The sequence below is a fragment of the Agelaius phoeniceus genome, chromosome Z (assembly GCF_051311805.1).
Source record: "Agelaius phoeniceus isolate bAgePho1 chromosome Z, bAgePho1.hap1, whole genome shotgun sequence".
NCBI lineage: Eukaryota > Metazoa > Chordata > Aves > Passeriformes > Icteridae > Agelaius > Agelaius phoeniceus.
Window position 1 is genome coordinate 55,285,565 of NC_135303.1, and position 26,349 is coordinate 55,311,913.

Below are 26,349 nucleotides of genomic sequence, written 5' to 3' on the forward strand. Positions count from 1 at the left end.
TTGACATTTTTGGCAGAAACAAACAACACCTGTAAAAAGGGCAGCATCAGGTAAATCTTAAACTGCAGTGATTTCAAGTAACACCTCATGACTACAAAGTGAAGGAGGTGTGCATTGTTTCATCCCGTTCAATTACTCAAATAGCAGCAGCATGGGTTCCTCTAACACCAAAACTTTGCTTTTGCACATTCTTCCTACTGCAAGTCAGAGCATCTCTAGGCCACTACAATGAACTTCTTGCAAACTCACATTACAACACATTGTCATATAAGTAATTTAACAATGCAAGAACAAATCCTTTGGGCTTACCTACTCTGCAGACCATCTGTTGGGAGCTTACAGAAAAGAGTCTTTGTAGGATGACTACATCCTATTTGAGTAAAGCCTTATCAGTGAGCAAAGTCTTCAAAGATTGTGAGTACTCTTAGAGCTTACTCCAAAGAAAAACTTTTCTTCTAAGTTTTATCCACTATTTACTCTCAAAGGAGACTGCTTAGAGTTGCTTAGAAGTGAGGCACAGAACTGGAAAAAACGTGGAAGGTTTATAGTCATCTGCTTTCCCAGTAAATTTAAAGAATGTGTTCAAGTTGAGCAGGCATTTGAAGACTCCTGTGAGGCTGACAGCTACTTCCAAAATGCCCAGTGTGCTTTTCCGCTCATTTCTTTCTGTCATCACCTCTGGCACCATTTTCTTGTTTCTCTCATATCCCCCAGAATGGCTCTCAATGTCCCCTTGGACAGGGAACAGAAAATCTGGCTCAAGTATGTTAAAGCTGCAATGAAAGAACATTGCACCTCATCCCCAACATCACAAATTTCTTGGTAAGGCATTTAACATTTTAGTTTGTAGTTGCTCCTGCTAAAATAAAAAACTTCTTTAATAACTTAGTTCTGTCTTTAAATTCTTATTTTACTTAATCTTTAAAGTAATTGCAGACTACAACTTGTTGCTTAAGTAGGACTTAGGGTTAGGTGTCAATTCAAAGCACCTATGCTGCCTTGATTTTAAAGATCACTTCCATTTAGAGAGATGTTCACTTTTTTTTTGGTGAGTACAGATTGCTGTTTAGGGTTTGGGTTTTTTCCCCCACTTTTTTTCCCCAGACTATATCCAAATAGCAAAAGCTTCGACCTACCACTCTGATTTCTTAAAATAATACCTCAAACCCAAACCAATGTGCACTTTTCTTTATTTGTGAAACTCTGAAGAACTGCAACTTGTGACTGTCTGAAATATACACTTCACTCAAAGGAAACAACTTTCAAATATACAGTGAAATTGAGTCCCAATTGTGGATTGTGTTGTACAGTTTACATTTCACCATGGTGTCATGGAGAACTTGATATAATCTCTATATATACATTTTTAAACACTCTTCCCTTTAACTTCACTTGAAGCCTAGTAGGGAAGTACTATAAGCCTTCCCATAGGTTTCATAAATGGAGGCAGACATTGGAGCCTGTGACAGGATCCCAATCCACCCATATCTCCAGAACCCAACTCTATTAGCAGACAGCTGCAATCATTCCACACCAAACACCCAAACAACTTTCCAGAAGGAAACTGGCTTCCTCAATCCACACCAGCATAGAACCGGTCTCTTCACAGTTACAAAGGAACTTTGAGATACCACCATTCACGATGGGTCCTCAAGCTAATGCTGGAAAATCCTCAGGATCATCAGGATTTGGAGCAACCTAGAATGGAAGAAAAGAAGTCTTATAAAAATGAATGCATTTCAAAAGTATCTGACAGCTATGTATATGTATTTTACTCTCAAAAGGGTTCATTCTTCTACTCAAATGCTACTACTACTAAAGGCTATTTCTACTCAAATTGTATCCATCACTATCACAAGGCTTTTATCTCAGAACTTGTGACTGCTATAGTTTCTTTTCAGTGTGAATGTTTTTATAATGCTCCCTGGAGAGGACCAGGTCACAAGTTCTGCAGCACTGAATGAAGGAAAATTTAAGCCATCTTAAGCAGAATACAGCATATTTTTAGAAGTAGCATTACTATATTTTTACATTCTAGAACAACTGAACATATTGGGTTGTCGTTTTAATCTCTCTGATCTGTTACCATAAAGAACCTTTTTCTTACAGATGAAACAAATGCATCAACACTTCCATATTATTCCAAAAGTTCCTGGTCTTAAAGCATTTTAGTCACAGTAAAGTTTCTGTTAGTATGAAGAATAAAGATGCCATTTTCCAGTGTACAAATGCTTTTTTTATTCTAAAGGAAAAGGTAAGTGAAGTTTTTTAATAATGGTTATATTGAACACATGAATTATCCTGTAGGATCACAGATTTACTGATCTCACTGTTAGTAAACAAAGTATCACTGTATCACAGAATTTTTTCAAAGAGATACAAGCCTGTAGTTATTTTAATTACTTCCCAATTTATATAAAAACTAATTGCATCCTTTCCTCTAGTTACCATTAGAGCATCCAGTAATCGGACCTTTTGAAATGTATGTGTTAAACGTTGGGAGCCTGAATCAGTATTTAATTGCAAGTAACATAATATGGGCCAGGAACTCAATATGCAAGACAACATACTATGAGACAGGAATTAAAAACAACTCTATCACTACAGAAATCAAAATTCCACACAAAAATGGGCAGGACACTCACAAACACCATCAACAACAGAAAAAAAACCCCAACCTAACAAATAAAAAAACCCCAAATGAACACCACCACCACCACCACAAAATCAATTACCATTACTTCTGGTCGAGGTCCTGTCTCTTCAGGTCTTCTGCCACGACCACCTCGTGCTCCTCTTGATCCACGGCCAGGGCGAGGCAGACTCCCAAAATTAATATCCAGCTGACAAGTTATATCATTCACTGGTTTTCGAAAGACATGAGAATTATCTTCAAAGTCTTCTTTTTGCAACTAAAGAGAAGATCTGGTTAAAGTTTACAGTTTTCCATGTATGAACTTCTCCCCTCCCAGATACACATTCACACTTAAATTATTGACTAAGCAGCAGATGAACCAAGATAGCATCTGGAGTAGAAGACAGGCCTTAACCTGTACAGGATTTTAACACAGATGAGGTAATTGCAGCTTCCCAGATGCCTGGGAAATGCATTCTTTGTTGGCTCAGAGATTCCTGGTAACAAAAGCTTCCGTACCAACTCCATAATACTGAAGAGGTCTGTCAGAAATACAAATCTAGGAGGTTTTCAAAGAGACTACAGCATCAGACCTAAGCTACTTACTCCTATAGTTATGTCCAAGTAATAGATAAAAGGCCATACCAAAGCTACTTAATCAATGTATTCCTCAACATGCCTGCAGCTATGAGATCGCTGTGGTTTTAACTGTGTGTTCCTAATAGCTAGTGCATGTCAGGTTATTGCCCAGCATAACTAATGAGGACTGTAGTAATGATAAAGTGTATGTTAACTCAATCCTTACAATGATGAATCACTTATTCAGTGTCTAATTCAGGGATTTCACCTGCCTATGTTATACAGTTCCTGTACCTCCTGTTCTGTGTTTACTTTAACAAGGTCTCTTGATACTACCAGAAGAGAAACTTTACAGGCAAAAGGAACAGAAACTTGTATGTACTCTTCACATACCTTCCACAAACTCTGAAGAGAAACAGGTATCTCCCCACCCCTACCACTACCTCTCAGAAAAGACAGAGGGGATAATGACAACTCTGACCTAAAAAGTCTCACTAAAAAGAAGGCAGACTCAACAATCTAAAATGATTAAGCAAGTTTTGATGTTAGTATTATAACTAGAGAAAAGGTACATATCCATAAACGCATGTAGACTTCATGCTAGACGGTATGCACATACTTCTGTGACCCCCAAAATCTGAAATCAAAGTAAGCTAGAATCTGAAAGAAGCTTCCCCTCTCTCCTCAGAACTTCTCCGTGGAATTTAAATCTAAATAACATTATGGAGTGAAATTTAGAGGAAATTGGGAGGGATGCACACTACAGCACCACAAGCTCTCCAAGGTTAGTTCTAAGAAGCAGGACCCAAAAAAACCACATCCTAAAAATCCAAAATTCATCTTTTCAAGTGCACAATGAGATACATACAAGTGCATACTGGCAAGTAAGCTAAGCAGGATTCAAACTGAGGAAAAGAAGTGTATATTAAACTCATAAGCCAAGTTTTTCTAGCAGCATTACTAGAGACCTATACAGGTGGCAGCAGCTGAGCCATAAGGTAGAACAACTTGATATATTACATGTTTCCACAGAAAAAAGGGGCAATGATGTCAGACAAAGAAATTGAACACACAATTTAAAGCCAGTTTTGGGGCACATGTCATTGCAGTGATAAAGCTTAGATAAAGCTGTTTTCTTGCCCATTCAGATTATACTAAAGCTAGTAGAAAAAAAAAAATAGAGACAGTTTCCTATCCCTGGGCATAAAGGAAGGTTTACAGAATTCTGGAGGCAGTGCTTACATCGTCACTATATTTTGACTTGTGAATCACCACTGCTTTGGAAGGAACAGTGGATTCTGGCTTCCGGATATTGAATTCAGGCTTTGGTCGATTCCGTTGCTGAAGATTTTTCCACTCATCTAACGTCATTTCTTGAACCACTTCTTCCATTGGCTCTCCTTCAGCAGCTCTACAAGTTTACAGTTTTAGAGTAAAAAACTTTTTTTTAAAATAAAAACAAGATAAATAAGAGCACTTACATTATTTAACTCCAAAGTAAGGATACTAAACAAAACATTTGGAATGTTTCTCACCAAATTATTGTCAATTTCACTTACTCCTCACAGTAACTTCATATGATAAGTTTCACATTAATGTAACTTAGAGTATATATTTATGTACTCTGAAATTAATAATATGAACAAATGCTGTCTGCAGCTTCCTGTGTTAGTAGTCATCCAGTCTCATCCTGAATTCAAGCCCTTAGATTCTAGACAAAATCCTTCTGCCTTTTGATCTGGCATATTCGTAACCCTACAGTTTAATAGTGGATCTACCCATAGTAAATATAGCCACAGTAAAGAAAAAAAAAAAGGCACACAGAGCAGTTTTAAAACACACCAATTGCATGGTTTCATTGCCTTGTACTGCACAATGACAATACGAGGTGAATTCATTTTTTAGTGGAGCTTTCAGTCATCAAAATTGTTCACCATATGATGATCACACCATGGGATCTTACATTATTAACATTTATTTATTAATATAAATTATTAACATTTCCTTTTTTAATTTCACAAGATGCTTCCTTGAATTTTTTGTCAGATGTAGCAACAGACAAGCAGACAGTATTTATCACTTGGCAAAATCAGATTAATCCTAGTCAAATTATCATTTGTCACTAAGTACAATAATTATATGTTCTAGAAGAACATATGGAATACATCAGAGGCTGCCTTGCATATTTTTGAACTGTAAAGACAGAAGGTTTTATGTCTGTAATACACAGAGATAAGATAAATTACATAAGCAAAAAAACTTCCCTTCCACTGATCATGCTTAAGTACTCTTCTGCCACTTTTCTGCTGCTGATCAAGACAGGCCTGGCCAGGACACCAGCTTTTAGAATATTACAGGTATACATTTAATGATACCTACAGAAAACTACTACCTACTAACCAGCATCACATACAGGGAGAGCACAACTTCCTACACCACCATAACTGTCTGCTACATAAACAAGTCAAATACCATGACTTGTACAGGAAAGCCCACACTGATTACTCCAAGATGCTTGAGAAACCATTTCTCCTTACATAGAAAACTGTTATGTGTTACAATAGCAGTTGGAGTTGACTAAATGTTTCCCTAACAATGACTTTTCTAGAAAGCCCCTTCATTAGAACCTGTCTTGTGGGAGAATGATGGATTTGGTTTTCTGCATAATTTCCACAGTCCTACCAAAAATTATAATTTCCCCAATGTAAATATACAGTTTATTAGGTGCAAGTTGGAACTTTTTTATCATGGAAAGATGCAGAGTCAAATGACAATCAGTGACTGCGTGTATTTTGTTTTTAAAGTCGGACAAGCAACCCACTGGAATACACATTTTTTGGGACTGTACTTTATAGAACTAGCCTATATGGGAACAGGCCTAGTCCTTCTTACCAGATTCTGCACCAAAGCATTCATATTTCTTGCCAAAATTAGACAGTATTTTTCTAAACACCCAGCATATGAAAGGGAAAAGCAGAACTGAACACTAAAGTAGCCCTTAATTTTAGTTCTAGTATTAACACAAGTTAGTTCTAAATTCACTTCACAGAAGAATAACAAATACAGAAGTCCTGCTCAATATGCCTGCCCCTCTGACGTGCCTTTATGCCCTGTTGTTTTGAAAATTCCAGCTTTATCAACCAGAAATTCAAGCTTAAAAGACTGGTAAGCAGTCTGTAGTTCCCTTCTCATTACCATCTGAAACTGTATTAGAAGGACTATTAGGGAAAAAAATTAGTTTACTGAGTTACATAAAAAGGATACTGGTGAAAGAAGCAGCTACTTCTGGAAAAATACTAACAGATACTGTTGCATCTGTAAGAGCACTAAGAACACACAGCCCCAAAACCACTTCAATTTGTTGTCCTCGAGAGTAAGAGGCCAAACAAATTTGATCAATTATCTGAAGCTTCAGTTTTGGGAATAAGTGTTAGAAAAACAAGACTTCTGGTAAATACTCAGAGGAATTAAAGAGAAACATAACTAATAAAAGTGTCTCTATTAGACTGATTTAATTTTTTCCTAAGCCATATCTCAGTAAATTGCATATCTGAACTTTGGAAGTCTTTTTTCCTCCTCCTTCCATGAACCTTTCACTACATTACAGAGACAATGTTTCAGTCCTTAGCAAGAGATGCAGACAGATGCAGAACTGACAGGAAAAAGTACTTGAGAACTAGCTATCAATATTTCAATTTGCAAAAGCAAGCCAAGAATGTGAATGGGAGTTCAACAGTGTAAAATAATATTTACTGCATTTTCTGTGGCACAAAGATTGCCCAAAAGAAGGGCAATAGTGCAAGTATTCAAGAATACTGAACAGCTTCTGATTCAGTGGTACAAGATGCTAAAGTGACCCAGTGATTTGAAAACAAGCAACCAAAACAACAATCACCAGAAAGTCCCAAGAACAACTAGAAATATGCACACTCAGGCAAAAGTATCAGCCACCCAAACACAGAAAGAACCACTAACAAGGCAGAAGCTCTAAAGGAGGGACCTCAACTCCCTGGATTGTGCAGGAGCACTGCACTCAAGTATCTGTTCCTTCTTCAACAACACAGTATGTATGATAAGGAGCCACATAAATGGTTTTGTTTGGAACAGCTGTTATTCCTGGTAGGGTGGAACAACATCTCAACTGAATAATGTCTTCTACATGGGAACAGATGAGAAGCCCACAGTAGCACTGCAAGACGCAAGTCTGAAACATATGATGTACAATGGGGAATCTTTTAAAGATGTACAAAGGAAATATACATAATGCTAAAAAAATTTTGCATATCCATTACGTTAAGGCAAGACATCCAGGAGAAAAAAAAAAACTAACATAGCAGCTTCTATTTTTCTAAGTATAGAAAGACCATCAGGGGACATTGAAATCTCCAGTAGCAGAGTACATTAAAATTAACTGGACATGTATCAGAAGCAACAATTAAAATTGGTCATGCCTTGGGCCCAAAAGACCCCTTTCAGGTCCAAATTGCTATGATCATAAGAAAACACAAGGACATTTGACCACACAGCAACTTGATCTCACAAAAAGCAAACAGAGGTATTCCTTTCAAAAGTATACATACAACAAAAACATCCACTTGCCAGTTCCAAAGGAAATACTTGCAGATTTACACTGCAAATATTTGGTCTTTTCAACTGCAAAGTATGGTTTTGGTGTTTACTCCAAGGATGGTTTTAATTGCTAGGTTATTAGGAGTAAAAATTTGTTTTAGGATGTCAAGACTCTCAAGTGAGTGAAGATGTTGAGACTCTCAAGTATGAGTGAAGCACACCAACAAAAACCTGCACACCACATTTTGGACAGACACTTAATTGCAGCAAGTTATTTTGGGCACCAAGCCAGAATGGAAGTACATTCTGTATATTACTATCTACCTTCTAATGTTATACATTTTTAGTAACTGCTTAGTGTGCATTTTCATTAATCAAATTATTAAGGTCTTGGCACACCAGCAGTCATGCTTACAAAACACTGCCAGACAACTAAGCACAACCTCTGGACATGAACAAACTGAATTTACAGTGGAAGTCCTAGCAAATCACTAAATGAGAATCTTCAGTAATAGTTCCTACTGCTTCAGTGTCTCCAGTGGATGACAATAACCTCTTAAGGAAGGTAAATGGAAAAGAATGCCATTTAGCTCAGCTATTCACCTATTATTTTCATACTAAAAATAATGACAGCAGGTCTCTCTCAGAACAGTTTTTGTATTATTCAGCTCCACAAAGCAAATGCTTAGCCAGCTTTTATCAAGAAGTCAATGACAAGAAGCTTTCCCACTAAACATTATTTACAAGAGCATTATCACCAGCTATAGAAAAGTTTAAAGTTAAATAAGGTAAGACCAAACAATTTTACAAACTTACTATGGAAGAAAAACACTGAATCAAATACTTATCAAGCTCTGGCCTGATCTATGAACAGCTTTATGCCACCATTAAACAACAAAAAAACAAACAACAAAACAAATAAACAAATGAGAAATAGCTAAAACATTGAAGATAAATTGTTAGAGCTTCCTATTACATAACCAATAAGATACATAGCTCCACCAAAAAGGAAAACTGTCACGTGAATAAAAAAGTAAGAAAACCCCACAAGATTAAATATAAGCTCTGCAGATACCTATAGGAACAGCAGTTGATTAGCCCATGCGTTGTACTGAATGAAACTAAAAAATCTAATTTGAATTGGTCAACACAAGTGTGTAACATTGTTTGAACTGTGAAGAAAAGTCCAACCAAAAGCAGTTGTGAGGAAAGTTTATACTTCTGCACTACCTATGTATTTTATACAGGGTCAAGATTAGGTTTTGCTTTTGCAGCAAAAAACCCCCATATTAGCATGCAGTTTGGGATGATAATAACTAGAGATAAAAACTCTTGATACACTCAAGATTTGAGGATATGGAAAGAAACACCTTGACTTGTATCACACAAGTATAAAAGAAACTCTTATCCAGCAATACTCTGCAAATAGAAGCTCAGGAATGGCAAAACAGAGTCTTAAAGGCAAGACCCCATAAGTCACAGAAGCCCACAGAACCTCTTTTCCAGAGCTGCATGGAAATTAGCCAGTACTACATCAGAAAGCTCCATCTTCATGTGGACAGGTTATTCCCAACTTCCAAGAGTGCATTTTTTTACTTGTAATTTTAAATGGAAACACTTCAGACTAGAAAGAGAATGAGAGATGAGACAACCTCAAGTCTTCAATCACTTTCTCAATGCAAGCACACAACTGCAATAAAGTTGTAGAAAATAAATGGTTACCTTGCAGTCACTGCATTTTAGCATCAAAATGAGAATGACCCTAGCAGCAGCCCAAGCAAACACACAACCCTGTATAATACTGAGGCTGTAGCAAATGCAGAAGGTAGCCTAATGTGTGTTATCTGGACAGCAGGGGCAACCTAAGCATGTAAGACCTTTAAGTAAATCCTGAAGCCTGAACACCATTGCCTACCAGCTTTTGCTTTTAAACATTAAAACAACACAATTCCATCTTGTTAAGGTGTATGCCATACAACCATCCATAAAGGCACTATTCATACAGTATCTCCTGTTTTAAAATACATAGGGTCACCAAGCTGACACCCCCCAAAAAGTAAGTGCAGGGAGATTTATGTAACTCATGTGTTGTATATAGATTTGTAAGCCTTCAGGACAGTATTTATTGCCCTGAAAGGAGTACACAGTGCAGAATTTTGTGCTTGTAGGTTACTTGCTTTTTTTGAATAATTTGAATTTCAGTGGACTATGCCTAAATTAATCTTAAAAAAAAATACAAACAGAAGTAAAATCTCCAGAAAGGCTCCCAGTCTGACTGAATATCTAGTGATCTCTAAATGAAAGATGAAAGAGTTAAAGATAACTGGCAAATTCTGCCAGAGGCCTTTTCCACTGCATACACTTCTCACACCTTAAGCTCTACAATGAACAGATATTGGGACATATCTACAAAGAGCTTGAATTCAAGTAGAAACAAGTACAAGCAGGAGGCAAACAAAGGTACAAGCAACAAAACTGAAATTTTAAAAAAGGTGAATAACTGTTTTCATATTTAGCTAATACAGTGTATTTATGCCACTGTACCTACACTGCCCATCTGATTTAAGTTAGCCTAGAAATATTTTTCATAAGTCATTCAAAGACATGTGTATACACTTTTACATGTGTATACACCTTTACCTACATATTAAAACCTACTCTAAAATTAAAAGAATCTAAGTTATATCAACTGAACATCTCACAGGGTTAAACAACCTGAACATATAAAACAGGTTTTGTCATCTAGTTAGCTTTATAATTAATAAATTAACCCATATCACTAATATCTGGAGCTGCTCCATGAAGTAAAAAAGGCTTCACAGCAATAGAAGAGGTTGACATACTGCACTGACCATCTTACACTCATTAGGAGATGTGCACCACATGCTCTTTACTTATTCTTTCAATCTTTTACTTAGACAAGACTGTCCAGTTATTTTTCTTATGCCAGTGTTCATTTATTTGCCGTGACACTGATTAGAATGAAAGCCACAAGACAACAGGCACATTTCTTTCTCAGTTTCCTTATTCTAAGGCTCATGGCATTTCCAGAATTTTTTTCCAAGTTCTACCATGGCCTCTCAAGAATTGATGATATCTGCATGATATTAGTGATTGGTGACTACAAACTTAGAGTAACTCAGCATATTTTAAATGTGTTTGTACAATTGCATGAGCACCTCAAATATCTATTGTCAGAGAACAAAAAGCATGGTTGTTTCTACAAATTAGATGAGTGAAAAAGGCAAAACATAGTATGTACCTTCTCCTTAAATCATCACCAAATCTTAGGAAGTTAAGCATCACTGTGCAATTAAATGCAATCTCCAACTGTATAAATCAAGCTTTAGTCAGAATTAGGGACATATTTTCCATACTCACAAATACAAAACAAAGCTTTTCTGTTTTTAAATACATGCACTAGCAAAACTTCACAGTTCCCATTTCAAGTGTGCCCCTCAATACAAGTACATCAGTAAGAGTTAATTGTTTCCTTTGCATTTAGACAGAAAATATTTGTCTGACTGTACTTGCTCAGAGGCTCTCCTTCAGATGTCCTTGGCTGTTCAGGAGTTTCCACAGTCTCCTCCATAGATGCAGTTTGCTCCTTCCCACTAAAACAGTAAGCAAACAAACCAAAACAAAACACATACAAAAAAAAAACAAAACAAAACCATAGTCTTCATGAGTCACACCGGAAAAAAAGCCAAATCAATACATTATTTCTTTGACCAGAATTCCTTGGTAAGAAGGGAAAAAAAAAAAGGGAAAACTCTTTGATCATAAGCAGAAAGATATACTAAGCGACTAGTTGAGCAATTAACAAGTATATTTTGGGAATACTGGGGAAAAACCCTATTTCACTAAAAAAAATAAAAGCATGTATGAAGACGAAATAATTCAATCATGAATAATATTCATGATTAGTATTAATTGTCAGTATAACACTGACATTTGGAGTTGCCTTTTTGCTTCTTTTAAAGAATTCAAGTTTGTATTTTCTGTAAAATGGACTTCAATTCACTGTCAAATGATAGCAGGAACTTATTTTCATTCCAGTAGCAGGCATACATATTTAAAATTAACACCTTTTAGCTTCAATGCATGATTAGCACAATTAGGACACAGAGATGCTTTAACAATTGTTCAGAGAACTTTAATTTTATGTCACCTCTACCACATCACAGGAAAACAGTGGTAGAAGTTCTGATGCTGTTGAACTGAAAAAGCCCAAAACAAACCACCTCAACTAGGAAGAAAATATGTAAGGGCCAATAAATATCTTTTAAGTTTATGAAGCCTTCCCTGATATCCTGCAGAAGATGGTTACAAGCACGCTAGCTTGTTTTGCACTATCAGTTCAGAACAATGTTAATCTAACTGATCCTTTGAAAAGCCAGGGTACCTAAACTATCTACTCTTAATATGAAATTCTGTAGGAGGGAGAGAAGTTAATACAACTTTCAGAAGAATTTGAAATATCAAGACCCAAAAATTATTACACATGAAGGCTATATTTTTCAAACTTTCAGCATGATTGTCTGAATCCACTGAGTTTTAAAACTAGATTTGATTTTAAAATAAAATTTTATTTTTAAAACAATTTTGTGAATCAATGTGTATGTAGCAAAATATATTTGCTACAAGTTCAAGACATTACTTTTTCTCCATCCTTTATCAGCCTTCAATTAAAGAGTTCTAGATGTATATGAGAAGAAAAGCTACTGGAAAGAGCATGTATTGCTAGGTACAAAGAATGGATATAAGCCAACATAATCAGTGAGGTTTCACAAATCTGAAAAAAATCAGTACCCCTAAGAGATATACAGAACTGAATGGAAAAGTCCTGATTTTTTTTACCTAAAAGTGGCCATTAATCACATTATGCTACTGATTTTTCTAGCACTTTAAAATGTACTTCTGTGGTACAATCAACTCAATATTACCTTCAGAACCACACTGAAATGTACTACCATTTTGCAATTTAGAAATTATCTACAAAACTCCAGAAAAGAGACTGGTCTTTAAACCCAGTAACAGAGTTTGAATTTTAAAATTAGCATTTTGGAGTAATTCCATTAAATACCATTTACTTGACTATTGAGAAAAATAATAACTTATTTCCATTAAAATACAACTCAGCTCCAGTCAAAAGATTCCAGCTGTCTTAAATGAACAAACGTCATCATGCCTTTGCTTCAATTTAATCTTATCATCATGAAGGAGCCAAGTTAAAAAAATGTAAAATTACATTAACTACAACAATAATAGAAAGCGATGTTTATAAAGCTCAAAATGGACATGAAACTGATGAAAATGATGATCTATGATGGGCACAAGTATATGACATACCTCATACCATCTTTCATTGTTCTGCAGTTGCGAGGTCCACCTCCATCCTTTTTGTCATCTGCTTTCACACCTCTAGAGAGGAAAACAATTCTATGAGTTTAGGAGGTTTTTGCCTTTTTTTATGACCTCAAACTAAAACCAGTATTGACTTTTTGCCAGCCAACCTGGATATGGAAGGGAACAGAATACCTAAAAGACAGTACTGCAGTGCTGACTATTATTTACTTGTATACCAAGTAAGAAACAGCACACAGAACACTTACGTTTTATCATTCCCACTTTGTCTTTCAGGTTCACGTTTTCTTCTTTGGTCAAACCCATCAAAACTTCCAATTAATCCACCACCTCTTCCTCTACCTCTCATTCTGCCTCTTCCCCCACCACGGCCTCTTATTGGTCTTTCATAGTCTAATCTTTCCACTGGTCTAAGAAGAAGGTAATTAGTCAGACTTTTGTTTTTATAGAACAATTAACAAGAAGAAAAAAAAATCTTATTGTTATGTTTGTGCAGCTATGGGATACATCAGTATATAACAGCTACAGCACAATTTGTAGAGCGCATCTTTATACAGTACACACTACAGCTGTTTTGGTTTTTTCATTGAAAATGGACATAAACTGAACTCTAGAGGAATTATTACAGCACACAAACAGAAAGATCAGCAGTTATTAACACTGAAAACATTACAGAAACTAAAGAAAACATTATAAAACGTCAAGTCAAGTCTTCACAACTTTATATGCAATAGCAATAGCTCCACCATCTAAACCCATATTTATATACAACTGCTAAAATTTCAGACAACTTGTTAAATATCAACTATTGTGGTATAAAGTAAGAACAGCCACATTCTGAAGCATTAAGGGTTTAGGTGGAATCTTCTAGTATTTATGAAGACAGCAAAATCAATATGCATTCACTGTCAGCAGTAAATTCCAGTTTGCAACCTCCTACATGTTCTGCAAGGCTTGGTATGTGAGCTCAGAAACTAACATTATAAATACGCTGCTGACTAGGGGGTACATTTTCAGATCTTTAAATTTTTCAGTTTTGCCTTATATTGCTAACATTCAACAAAAAATGTAGCAATTCAACCCCCAAGGAAGCTGAAACTACAAATCTTACAGCCATGAAGTAAGTAGTCTTGCAGAAAACCTGCACACTAATATCCTCTGTGAGGGACCTTAGTTCTCTCTGCAGGATACATACCGTTCCACTGAGAATTCCACTTGTCTTTGTGCTCCATAGGGACGGTATTCCCTGAAAGATGGTCTCCATTCAGTTTTGTCCTGTTTCCCCTCTGTGCCTCTGTTACTGAACCCTTGTTGTTCTCCCTGCCTGGGTACTCGCTTTGGGCCTACACAAACACACGCAGGGATTACTGACAGCTCAATAGTAACACAATTGCAGTTACCAAACTACTCACTGAAGTGAGCTGGCTACACATCCAAACCCAAGTCCACCAGAATATTAAAAGTCCTTATAGCTAATGTTGCCAGACACTGTTTGCTTGAAAGACACGTGCTTATTTTACCTTCTGTATTGATGAACCTGCAAAATATTATGGGTTTTGATAGTCAGAGATTTCTAGAAAAGATAGTCTAAAGAAAAATCTCATTTTGCTCACAAGTCACAGAGAGGGAGAAAAAAACCTGTTTCTCTCATGTTTTCAAGGATCATGAAAGTGTAGTACAGGATGAGGTGGAGAAGCTTCAATGGAAAAGACTAATTGAAATACAGCAGCAGAAGCAATGAAGGTGAGAGAAAGAGAATGACCCCTTACAGATAGGTGATGATTGTGAAACAACACACCTCCTGCCAGATGAGCTCAGTTTAGAAGTCTAAGCCTCCGGGTCCTCTAAGCTCATGGCCACAGTATCAAACGACCAGCACAGGGTCACCTCTCACACTGCTGTTCTGTGGAGGAAAGCACCATTCAACGACACTAAAGGTCACTGAGTTCAGCTGGCAGAGACCCAAACAGTAAGCAGAAAGACCTCAACACCTCTGATTCTAGAACATAAACATATTCCAAGATAAAATATACTTAAGCTTTTTAGATTTTTGTTCAGCCATTGTTGGGGTTGAGGAGGATTGGGTTGGGCAGAATGAATGAAAAGAAATTGTGAATTATAATAGAAAAAAAATGAAGTTTTACACTCAACCTGTATACATCTAGCAGATGATTACGCTTCTTTATGTGCCTCCTTTACCATTTTCCCAAATTCTGTTCTCCCTCTGGGAGCAAGATCTCCAGAAGCAAGCCATTTTGTCTGCTAGGCCTCTATATTTAAACCAACACCTTTCTCAGCCAATACTGTAAGTCAATCAAGTAAGTAAGGAACAGGAAGATTGGTCTCAAATCTAAGCTACTGTTTCCACAAGAAGTACTGAACTACTGCGGAATGCTGAGCAGATTACTGAACTCAGGTTAGTGGACAAGTGACAGTCTTGGCTACCTCTGTTGCTAGAACATAGAGAGAAAAAAGGCTATTTTATGTCACAATATTAAAATATGCAAATTAATTCTTAGCCCCAGAGAAATGCCCACATCAGAAGATTTTTGATCAAAGCTTAGGTGGTAAGGATAAAATCTAATACCATTTGTAAAGAGAAAGCTTCCAAGAACTATCCACTTGGTGAATGTAGTAAATAAAGCTTTTTGTTATGCAGTAAGAACAGTCATATTTGCACAAAGATAGTTTTATATGTGGTACAGAAGCAACTCCAGCTCTGCTGTTCTTTGAACTACAAACCACTTGACATAATACATTCCAGTAATTCTCTCTTCTCAGGTTTGAAGTTACTCGACCCTCAGACCACTGAGCATATTTGCATTACCCAAATTATGATTTAATCTCTGCATAAAGGACAACTTTTTAAATCAGTTTCTGAGTAAGCTTTTCAAATCAGGACAGTTTAACACAAAGCAAAATTACAGATGATACAGAACAGTACATGCTGTTGGGAAACATCTACTCTACACACATCTCAACTACACTACCAGCTACGCAAGGGTTAATTCTAAATTGGAATCTCGCTTGGGAAAATTACTACTAATTTCTGGCCTCATTTTAGTTATTTTGTTTGGATCTGAATGCGCAGACTAGGATGTTTTTTAATTTTGATCCTCTCTCATTGGCTATCTGAAGCATCAATTATTCTATAAAGATTCCTTTGGCAAGAATGCAGTAGTCAGAGGCACCAATCCCTACATATTTAGTATTAACCTCAATTTCACCTTGAGATTCAAAGAGCTACTTCAAACTAGCAAAACAACGCCAAAAAAAGAAGATGCAGAAGTCATTTTAAAAAGATAGTGTCTCATTTTATTACCCAGTACTGCTTATAAGCACTTCAAAACAACTTCAAAACAAGTCTTCTTGCCAGACATGTCAGTATATTACATGTCAGCAGCATGGAGAATACTGAATGGAGCTGTCTGTTCTACTCCAATTTGAGTGCCAGGCTATTTCACTTTGATTTTAACAGGTGGCTTCATTTACTGCAGATGTATTTTAAACACTAGAAAGTCTTTCATACAGGAAGTAAGTGCCACAAAAACATCTTTAATTGGTTTGACAGACATGAAGTAGTGGATTAAGGCAGTATGCAACACCTGTATCTCTCTAGTAGGACAAGTCACCCTTGGGGCAAAAGTTCATGTGACCTGCTTGTAAATCAGTTCAAAAAGACAGCCCAGCTTTCAGCTCTGCATGTAAATAAAACCAGACTGGAGCTTGACAGCAGTGATAGCAGAGGATTAAAACTGTAGAGCTTATGCTATGTTATGTCCTAACACAGACTCAGTTTAATTCACAGAGCTCAAGGGCCATCTATCCTTTGGGGGACAATAAAACAAGGCAACAAAATCAAGACAAAGCATGAGCCATCTTGTATATCACTGACATAAAGAACTGGGGTACATTTTGAATGCTTGCTTAATAACTACCTCTCCAAATAGACCCCAATTTTGTCTGCTTGCTTGTCTATATAATCTGGTATGCAGGTTTTCTTCAAAACCACACAAAAAAAAAAGCTTTGGAGTTCTGTGGATCATCTACTTGAGGCCTTACAAACACAATTCTGAAAACTGAACATCACTCTTTCCTAGTTACTTAGTTTAGCCTCTCTTTAAAGTGGTTTTTCTGTATCTTAAAATTACATCTGTAATCTGTATTCACCTGAATACGTGTCCCACCATTCCCCACCTCACCACAGCTTTCCTGGACTGTTACTGCATCAGCCCAGTCTGTTGGCTAAGCTGCCTATCACTTTACTTTCTAAACTGAGGAATCAGAACAGAGATCTGTGTTTCAACAGACCTAGCATTTTTTTCCCCAGAAGAAGCAGCTGAGCTATTATTAGCAGGAAAGAATCTGTAAATACTAAAATTACCAGGTACTAGAACTAGACAGTGCTAAAGAAAAAAAGCTCAGTTGTAAGAGAGATATTGTTAAAACTCTAAATCATACAGAGCAGACATACTTCAGTAGTTTTCACTTTCCCCACAATAATACTTCACTATTAGAATTACTTTTGCTAACACTGCAGCACTTAGATAAAAAGACTTCCTAGAGAAATGTTTTTAATAAGTATGTATACAGAACTTGCTACTGGAAAAGCAGAACTTATACTTTTATAATCTGCATTGTTTGGTTTCCCAGACACTGGATATCTATGTATTAACAGATGGATATAAAATAATGCAGCAAAATCTAGCTGCCTTTCCAGTGTTGCTGTCTAGCTCTCAGCAAGTTCCTCCATCTATATAATCCATCCTCAAAAAGTGAGACTTTTGCTTGGAAAGAGGTATCTCTAGGTTTTGTGGTTCTTCAATGGCCTGTACTGAGAGAGTGCACTTTCACCTTTTTTTAAATTTTTCGTTTTAAACATTTTTTTTAGAGAGCCTTGACTTCAGACAAACACCTCAAGGAGCCCAGCTTGCAACTGCTATCAGAGACTATAAACGAAAGCAGAAACCCTGCTGTTTCTCCCACTTCCTAATGTAAGGATGTGACAGTGGTAGCTGGCATGCAATTCACAAGCTGAGAGAGGTAACTGCTTACAAAGAACAAATTGGAAAAAGAGTGTTTGTGGAAGGGTCACATTGACAGAAGACTCCCCCACATAAAAAAAGACCTCTTACAGACATGAGATACAGAATTACATTTGTTACCTGAATGGATAGATCTAATCATTATGGGAAGGAGTACAATGACCAAAAACATACAGAAGGAGCTAAAAATACCAGAATTGTTGAAAACCACAGTCACAAAGCTGTGGAGAAAAATCAGCATTAATGCAGAACTGATGCTTGGGCTTAATCTATAAATAAAACAAAAAACAAATAAACAAGTAGCAAAACCCACCCGAACCAAAAAAAAATCAGAACACAAAAAAACAATTCCCACCACCCCCCGCAAAAAAAAAAAAAAAAAAAAAAAAAAAAAAAAAAAAAAAAAAAAAAAAAAAAAAAAAAAAAAAAAAAAAAAGAAGAGGAAACCCCTTCCAGCTTTGAAAGAAGACTATCCTTCTTCCCATTCTTCCCAGTATACCTCAAAAGGACAAAGTAGACCCAAAATAGGTCCAAGGCTATGGTACAAATATCTTGACCAAACAAAGTAACAAAGAAAACAATTGTGAGGAATTTTTTAGGCACAGTAGGGTACTGAAGAACTTAACCACCAGGGCTATGGCAGTTAAAACATGAACTGTTATGAATTTTAAATCATTAATTTAATTATTACTACTTTAAAAGGATGCTGAATTCAGCAGCTCTACTATTTATTCTTTCCAACAGTGAGCTGTATCATGATTGCTATGAGGTGTTTCACTCCAGCCACTTATGGACAGATCTGTAAAATCAGCCTCTACAGACCTTAGATCTGATACTGTTGACCAATGGATCTCCATACTATGTAAATGGAAAACAACACAGAGGATATGCATTAGTGAGAAACTTTGAGGCGCTTGAAACTGAACCTCTACAACCCTTGCTGATGACCCAAGAGGCCAGACTGATTGCATTAGCAAAAGCAGCCCTGTGGTGACATGATCAGCAAGTGCCACTATTTATATTGAGTCTAAGTAAGCTTTTGGAGTGTGTCATGCAGTGGGTATGCTATGGAAAAAATGAGAGTCCCTTGCTTCAGCAGAAAATATTTCTGCCGATAATATTCCTGTAGTACACTCCTGAGCTCATATAAAAGGCTCCAACAAAATGAAAAAAAAAGTAACTCAAACTTGTAGTCAGATAGGTTTATAATGGCCTGAAGCTTATGAGCAGTATACTTTGGAATACTATGCAATGTTGGGAAACAGCCCTTCCCAACATCTAAGGCTGACATCAACAGGATTAGTGTTTGGCAAACAATTACACCTAGGATCAACCTCTTGAAGATCAGTGGTTGACTCAGTATGCTAAATAAATGCAAAAAAGCTTTGAGAAAAAAAAAGTATGCTCAATGGTATTACTGAAGTATTAATTAAAATATTTTCACAGAAATCCAAATTAGATTCTAAATGGAAGTGGTCACATACCACCCTACTATGTACTTACTTTGCTGTTAAAGCTTTAGGATATTATGCCTCTTATTTGTAATAACACCGCATGTGACATTATGAATAGTAGTTAAATGCTTTGAAAAACTTCATGAGTTCTTTCTGATAATAGTGGGAAAGCTTAATAAAAACAAAGGGAGGACTGTTATATACTGAGCTTAGTTAGCTGAATTCTTTTATCTAAGTTGTTCTGCTTAGCACAAGCAAAGTGCTGAAGTTTTAGGCCACAAGCTGCAAACTTTTACCTTGAAATGCTGAATGAGTCTTGCACCATTGTTCAGCTACAGTGAAAGGAGCCTCTGAGACAGTGCAAACTAAAAGATTAAGAAGTCATGGCTATCATCAGAAGCTGCAACCCATCCAGATAAGGACAGCTACAGAAAAAAAAAAAGTGATATGAACAAGAAGACTCCAAAACAAAAATCACCTTTGGAGCAAGATGTGCATGCAAGGTGTGTGAAGTGTGCAAGGAATAGGAGCATTGGTTGTAAAAACAAAGAAATACCTGGGATTTTGTACCCTAAATCCCTCTGATGAGGCACCTAGCTTGAGCTGTACTTGTTGCAATACCACAAAATTATTAATGTTTTTTCTCCTGAAACCGGATGCCAGCTGTGGGAACCCTAGGGTGAATAAACTTGTTTAACAACTTATACACAGGCAACTAATCTTTCTTTACAACAAAACTTCATAACTGGTAATAGTAAAAGGAAATTTATTCTCACTCAAACTCTTATTTTGCTATATTTTAGAGAGTAAAAGAATTAAGACTCCGAAAACAATTTCACTTTCTCCCCTTTAAATGTGTGTGATTCTAATACCAAACTTCAAACAATAGCTTCAGCTATTGCAAGCAACACACCAAAGAGACACACGGAGTTAGACTCTAACCTGTGCCATTTTGTTTACATGTGTGCCAGTACTTGCTGAATTACAGAATTGCCTACCATAGCTTTCCTTTAGACAATCCTTATGGCACTGTAGTTGAAAGAATGCTATCAGGATAAACTATTAAAAAATAAGAAAATCACAGTCAGTCTAAGATAAAACTCCATAGAAAATTCCACGCCATTTTAAAACCACAGCTAAAAACTCAAAAGCACAGTATTTAGGAACTATATATAAATGTTACCAGAGTCATCATATGTATAGGAAAGAAGAAAACCTTTTAGAAGTATTAGCAACAAAGGTTTAGAGATTTCAAAAGAACAGAGAGTATTACTGCATGATCAACAAATTTAATTTTCCTGGACTGGTAAAGAATGCAAGCTCTGCAACTCGGCCTTTTGCATAAAGAGCTGGCAAATGCAGTTTGGTCACTGTGGTAAGAATGAACTGAGTTAACATCAAGTGGTGCAATTACAAGAGCTGCAATACCTACAACCAGCCTTTACCCAAATCCTCAGCTAATACAGTCTAAAAATCACAAAACAACAGTCCAGAGAAGAGAAAAAATGCACCTTTAAGGTCAAAAGTATAGGTTTTGGTAGACAGTGAAATAGAAGTCCATTTTCTCCATTAAAAACAAAGCTTAAAAAGTTGTCTCCTTAGAGTTGTGCCATTTCATAATAAATAGTTTGGATTCTAGAGTTCAAAGTATTGCATTCTCTGGCAAAGTCCTCTCAGGAGGTTTGCTTCAAATTGAAAATATCTCCAGAAATTTAGTAAAACCTGCTTTGAAAAACTCAGTGAAGAATTACATAAAAAAACCCACAAACCTACCTTACAGAACTTTGTGACTAAACCTTCCACTCAAACACTAAAACATAATACCACAAAAAATCTCTGAGTACTGTAAAACTTCTTATATTGCAAGATAGAAGACTAGATGTGCTTTGAGTCTTTAGAAAGACCCTTTTTAACAGATTCAATATGCTTAAGAAATAATACTAGAATAAAACAAAAATCATGAAACTTAGCAAGACTTTTTGTAGTCCAAACAAGCAAATACCCTAGCAATTAGATAAAACAGTCTGGAGGGGTCCAAAGTAGGGTTATGAAGATGATCGGGCTGCAGAATATCCAAAAGAAGGCTGTGAAGGTTATGAAAAGGTTGGTGAGTCTGCCTTATGAGAAGAGACTGTCTTCTTCCCAGGACAAGGCTTCAGATAAGCCACATCACAGTACCCAGGTATTAGAAAGGCTACAATGATGAAGGCTCTTTTCACAAGGAGCCCCATGTAAGTGAGTGGCTACAGTGGGGACAAGCTGCACAAGAAGATATTTCATCTGTGTTAAGAATTTCTTTCTGGTGCTACCTTATGTTGAAACAACCTTTTCAGAGTTAAACTCCCATCAAAGAAGGCTTTCAAAATGCAACTCGACAAGGTAGCAGATGAGGTCTTCAAGGCTATCTTTCCTAGGAAAGCTTGGACCAGACCATCCTTCCAACATAGCCTCTCAACCCTATTCTGTGATGATTCCAAAAACACTAGTACAAGACAGTGAATTCCATCATTTCAACTGTAATACCACTAGACTCTGATTTTGCTGTTCAGATGGGTCTAGATGCTATTTTTTTGGTGTTTTAATTACTAATAAGTAGAATGAAGTTAGGGGTAGTTATGCCCAAAATCAGGGGGAAAAAAAAATCACTAAGAAAGTCTAGAAACAAAGTCTTAAGACTGTTATGTTTTTCTTTTTTTTTTAATTAAAAGTTTAGCAATTAGTTTAACAATTTAGTAATTTTAATCAATATTATTTATTTCCCCAAACATAGGTGCACTCTTCTAACAATCCATTATTAGAAGCTTTATGCCAAACTGTGGGAGTAAAAGGAGGTTGGTCATTCTCAACTGTCAAGTTGATAGCCCCCTGAATCTTATATAAAATATAGAAGTTTTGAACCCTACGTAACAAACCAACTTTGTATGGCACCAATAAAGAGCTGACCTACTCCCTTCCAAAAAACCTCAAGATTTTTCTCTCAACATGACACTTGCATAACATTTGTCAGCTACATCATCATTTGTGTATTTACCCTAACTCAGAGGGTTCTCTGCCATTCAAAGCAGACTCACTAACACAGCACATTCAAAGGAGGAACACAGTCAAGACCAAATCATGACTATCCACACTGGTTTAGCATCTTAAGCACTGTACTTTTATAGTCCTTACTTCCTAATAAGCCCAAGACAAACACACAAATTCCCAAACAGATGCTATGTTAAAAGAAGAAAGTGTGTGTTTTAAATATAGAAGAGAAATAACTCTCCTAAAATAGATCCTAATGCCCTTTCACTAAGGGTACTATAGTCAGCAGTCTTTTCTCCATTTTAAATCAGCAGGAAATTGAAACAAGGTGCACATGCCTGTTGTCTCTGTATGAGAAAAGAGATTTCTTAACAAGAAATCTCTGCATTAACAAGAAATTTCTGCAACCAAGGTTGCAGAGAACAGTCAAAGACAAGCCACAGAGCCACTGTGTATTGCCAAGAACGGTGACACCTATGGGCAAGTGGGAGGTAAAGGATGGTCTTCACATACTACTATGGTAAGTTACTGATAACCACCAGATCTTGTTCAAGAACTTTTTCATCAAAACTTGAGACTCTAATGTTCACTGAGCAGACGCCTTCAACTTCTAGTTGACAACTACAATTACAGTAAAGTAACTTTTAAATAAAATAAGCTGTTATAGTCTGAGTACTGGTCTTAGGAGATAAAGTCACATAATAGCAGAGAAATCTCAGACTAGTTTCATATAACTGCCCATAAAGACAGTGAAAACTTATCTTCCTCGACAAAGGTGCTCATTATTCAGCGCATATTTAGCATCGAAGATTCTCTGCTCCACAAACTGCTAAAAATGCATCTACGAACTGCTGTTGGGAAGAGTGTAAGACTGTAAGCCTAAGCAATAGAATTGGTAGCACTGGCAACAACTTGATGGAGCAACAACCTAATTCAAAAGCCTTTTCCTAGGGCATTAAAACACATAGTACCATTACTGTGAGTTTAACAGGAGCTTTTACTACAGGAAGAAAATATCTTAATAATAGATTATGTGTTAGGCTTCGTTGCTTCCTGCAGGAGAATGGGAACTTACAACAGAGTGTAAAACCTGAAACCAGAGTGAAAGTGTGAAACCAGAATCTTCTGTGCAAAGATTCTCAATATTTGGAAACCATCCACCAGTTTGCTCAGATACTTTAGATACTGAATCCAACAACCTGAAGCTCAATACTGGGTAAGTAGTAACAATCAGACTCACTAAGACTAGCAATCAGCTCCAAATGCAGGAAGCTATAGCCCAAAAAGCCTCCAGCTGCCAAGAGGACTGTGACGGACATTTTAGTACAAAAGCCAACTGACTCCCTCTTTCCCCAAGCAGTACTACGCATCAAAGCCTAGCAGATGACCACTCCTGAACATCGGCTGAAGAGTTACCCCAGGAAATAAGGTTTTATTCAAAGGCTGGCTCACCAATGCAAGCTCAAGGAAAATAAGCACAGATCCCTGGAGACGACAGAACTCTGAAAACACTGAAGGATACTGTCCAGGGTGACAAGCAATGAAACGCAGCAACAGGGCTGCTAAACCACCATGAAAGCTGTCGATGCCGCAGCGTAGGAGTTTATGCTCTTGCACTTGTCTCTTGGGGATATTGCTGAAGTTTTCACTTACATATTCCAAGGCCTCCTCGGCTGAGAGTGCTCGGCAACATCGTGCTGGGACCGTGCCCAAGCGTCACTGCTTTCTCTGAGGGGACTTTCAGGTGTGTTCACCACGACGACCCCACCGGGAACCAGGATTTTTCAGCCTCGCTATGACAGCGCTACCCCCGCCACGCCACGGCTGCCGAGAGGTCGGCGGAGCGCGGAGCCCGCAGCCACCCACGCCGCGCCGCGGGGCCCGCACCAGGCACCGCAGCGCCGGGCATCGCCTTCCCTCCTTCCCAAAACCGGCCTCCGGTCCGGCCCGCCCCCGACCCGCCGGGGTGCTGCCCGCGTACCTGGCTGCGGCGGCGCCGCAAGGGAGGGTGCAGGGGAGCTCTCCGGCTGCCTGCGCTCCTTCTGGGTCTCCCTCTTGCCGCCGCCCGCCCGGCCGCCGGGCACGCCTCTCCTAGCGACGGCCGCCGCCTCATCGCGCTTCTTCCTCTGCTGCTGGCGGCGCTCGGCCTCGCGCAGGACATCGAACGGGTCTGACTCGTCGTCCAGGAGCTGGCAGAAGCGATTGGCGACGGAGCACCCGAAGTTCTCCTGCATGACGGCACCCACCGGGCTGCCCACCAGCCCCGTCATCATCCGCGCGGCCACCTCGCCTCCCCGACCGCCCCCTGCGCGCACCCCGGCGGCCGCCGGGGCCCCGCAGGAGGCTGCCACCGCTGCGCGGGGCCGAAGCAAGGCACACGCCGGGTGAGAGCAGCAGCGGCCCGGCCTACGCGCCGCCCCAGCGCCCGCGGTCCCCGGCACCTTCCGCAGCCCCGCCCCGGCCGCAGCAGCCAATGGAGCCCCACAGCACACCCCCCACCGCCACCGCCGTCCCCGCCGCCTATAAGCGCGGCCGAGCCCGCCCACCGCCTCCACGCGCGACTGGTGAGTAACAGAGCAGCCAATCCCGGCGCCAGGCTCCGCCCCGCCCCCGGTGCCCAGCTGCGGCCAATTACTGTGCAGGACTGGAACTGTCAATCACGCCCGCTAACCAATGCGGTGCGCTGCTCTATTATTCATCAGGTGTGGGCCCCGCCAGCCCGGTAGCGCTACAGCCCCGCCCCGTCTGGGGCCGGTGTTTGGCGACAGCGCTTCGAAGGTGGCGCTGTGACACAACGGTGTGTCGCCGCGGGTCTTTGGGTACGACCTACATCCTCCAACAAGTGACATTGTGAAAAACGCCAATAACTTGTTTTTTAAAATTTTAGAAGTTTATTACTATTAAAATGGTTATGAAAGTAGTAATACAATTAGAGTAATAATAATTTGGGCAATTTGAATTAGGACAATATGAGACAATAGAAACAAGGAGCTACGGACGTCCGGGTACCTTTTTCTGGGCAGCATAAACCCGGAAAAGGACACCCGTTAACAGAGGATTAACATTTAAAAACAATAGCCTGTTGCATAGTCATACACTTCATATATAATGCATAAATTCCATTCAAACACAGGATTCTCTCTGGTCATCGTCGACTTCTTCCTCTGAATCTTAACGGTGCCTTCAAGCCTGAGCAAGGCGGGAAGAAGTTAGTTTCTTCTCATAAGAGGGCAATAAATTCTTTTTCTCTGAAAGATTTAGGTGTCCTGTGGCTGCTATCTCGCTGAGAGTCCTTTCTTTAAAAAAAGTATCTTACTTAGCATAGTTTCTATTTCAACATTTTGTTATAACCTACAACTATATTTAGCACACTACTTAAGAGAATTAATACAGCGTAACTTTCTAACACAACACATATAATATCCATTTCGATATTTGCGAAAAGCCAATCATAAAACACGCGTTTTCCGCAACGCCAAGGAAAGAGGCGCCCCCTTACACTGGGCGCTCCCCAGGGCAGCTCTGCTGCCGGCACTCTCGGATAAGGTAGCGTGGTGTTGGCGCGGGGTGTCCGAGCGGGGCAGCGAGCTCCGCCGCGGCACCGCCACCCGCTCGCAGCGCGGCGCTCGTAGCGCGGCTCGGAGAGCGGCTCCGGGCAGCCAAAGCCCGGACGGGG

At 38.6% G+C, this 26,349-nt stretch overlaps 1 protein-coding gene across 1 annotated transcript; it reads right to left on the minus strand.

Annotated features, from left to right (window-relative positions):
• Nucleotides 1-1,173: 1,173 nt before the first annotated feature.
• HABP4 (hyaluronan binding protein 4) lies at nucleotides 1,174-25,145 on the minus strand. Its single transcript, XM_054652293.2, has 8 exons — nucleotides 24,655-25,145; nucleotides 14,346-14,493; nucleotides 13,399-13,560; nucleotides 13,136-13,207; nucleotides 11,314-11,397; nucleotides 4,457-4,625; nucleotides 2,736-2,912; nucleotides 1,174-1,698 (listed from the first exon to the last, which is right to left on the minus strand). Exons 1-8 carry the CDS (start codon nucleotides 24,944-24,946, stop codon nucleotides 1,651-1,653), a joined length of 1,152 nt encoding a protein of 383 aa, XP_054508268.1. The 5' UTR covers nucleotides 24,947-25,145; the 3' UTR covers nucleotides 1,174-1,650.
• Nucleotides 25,146-26,349: the final 1,204 nt, after the last annotated feature.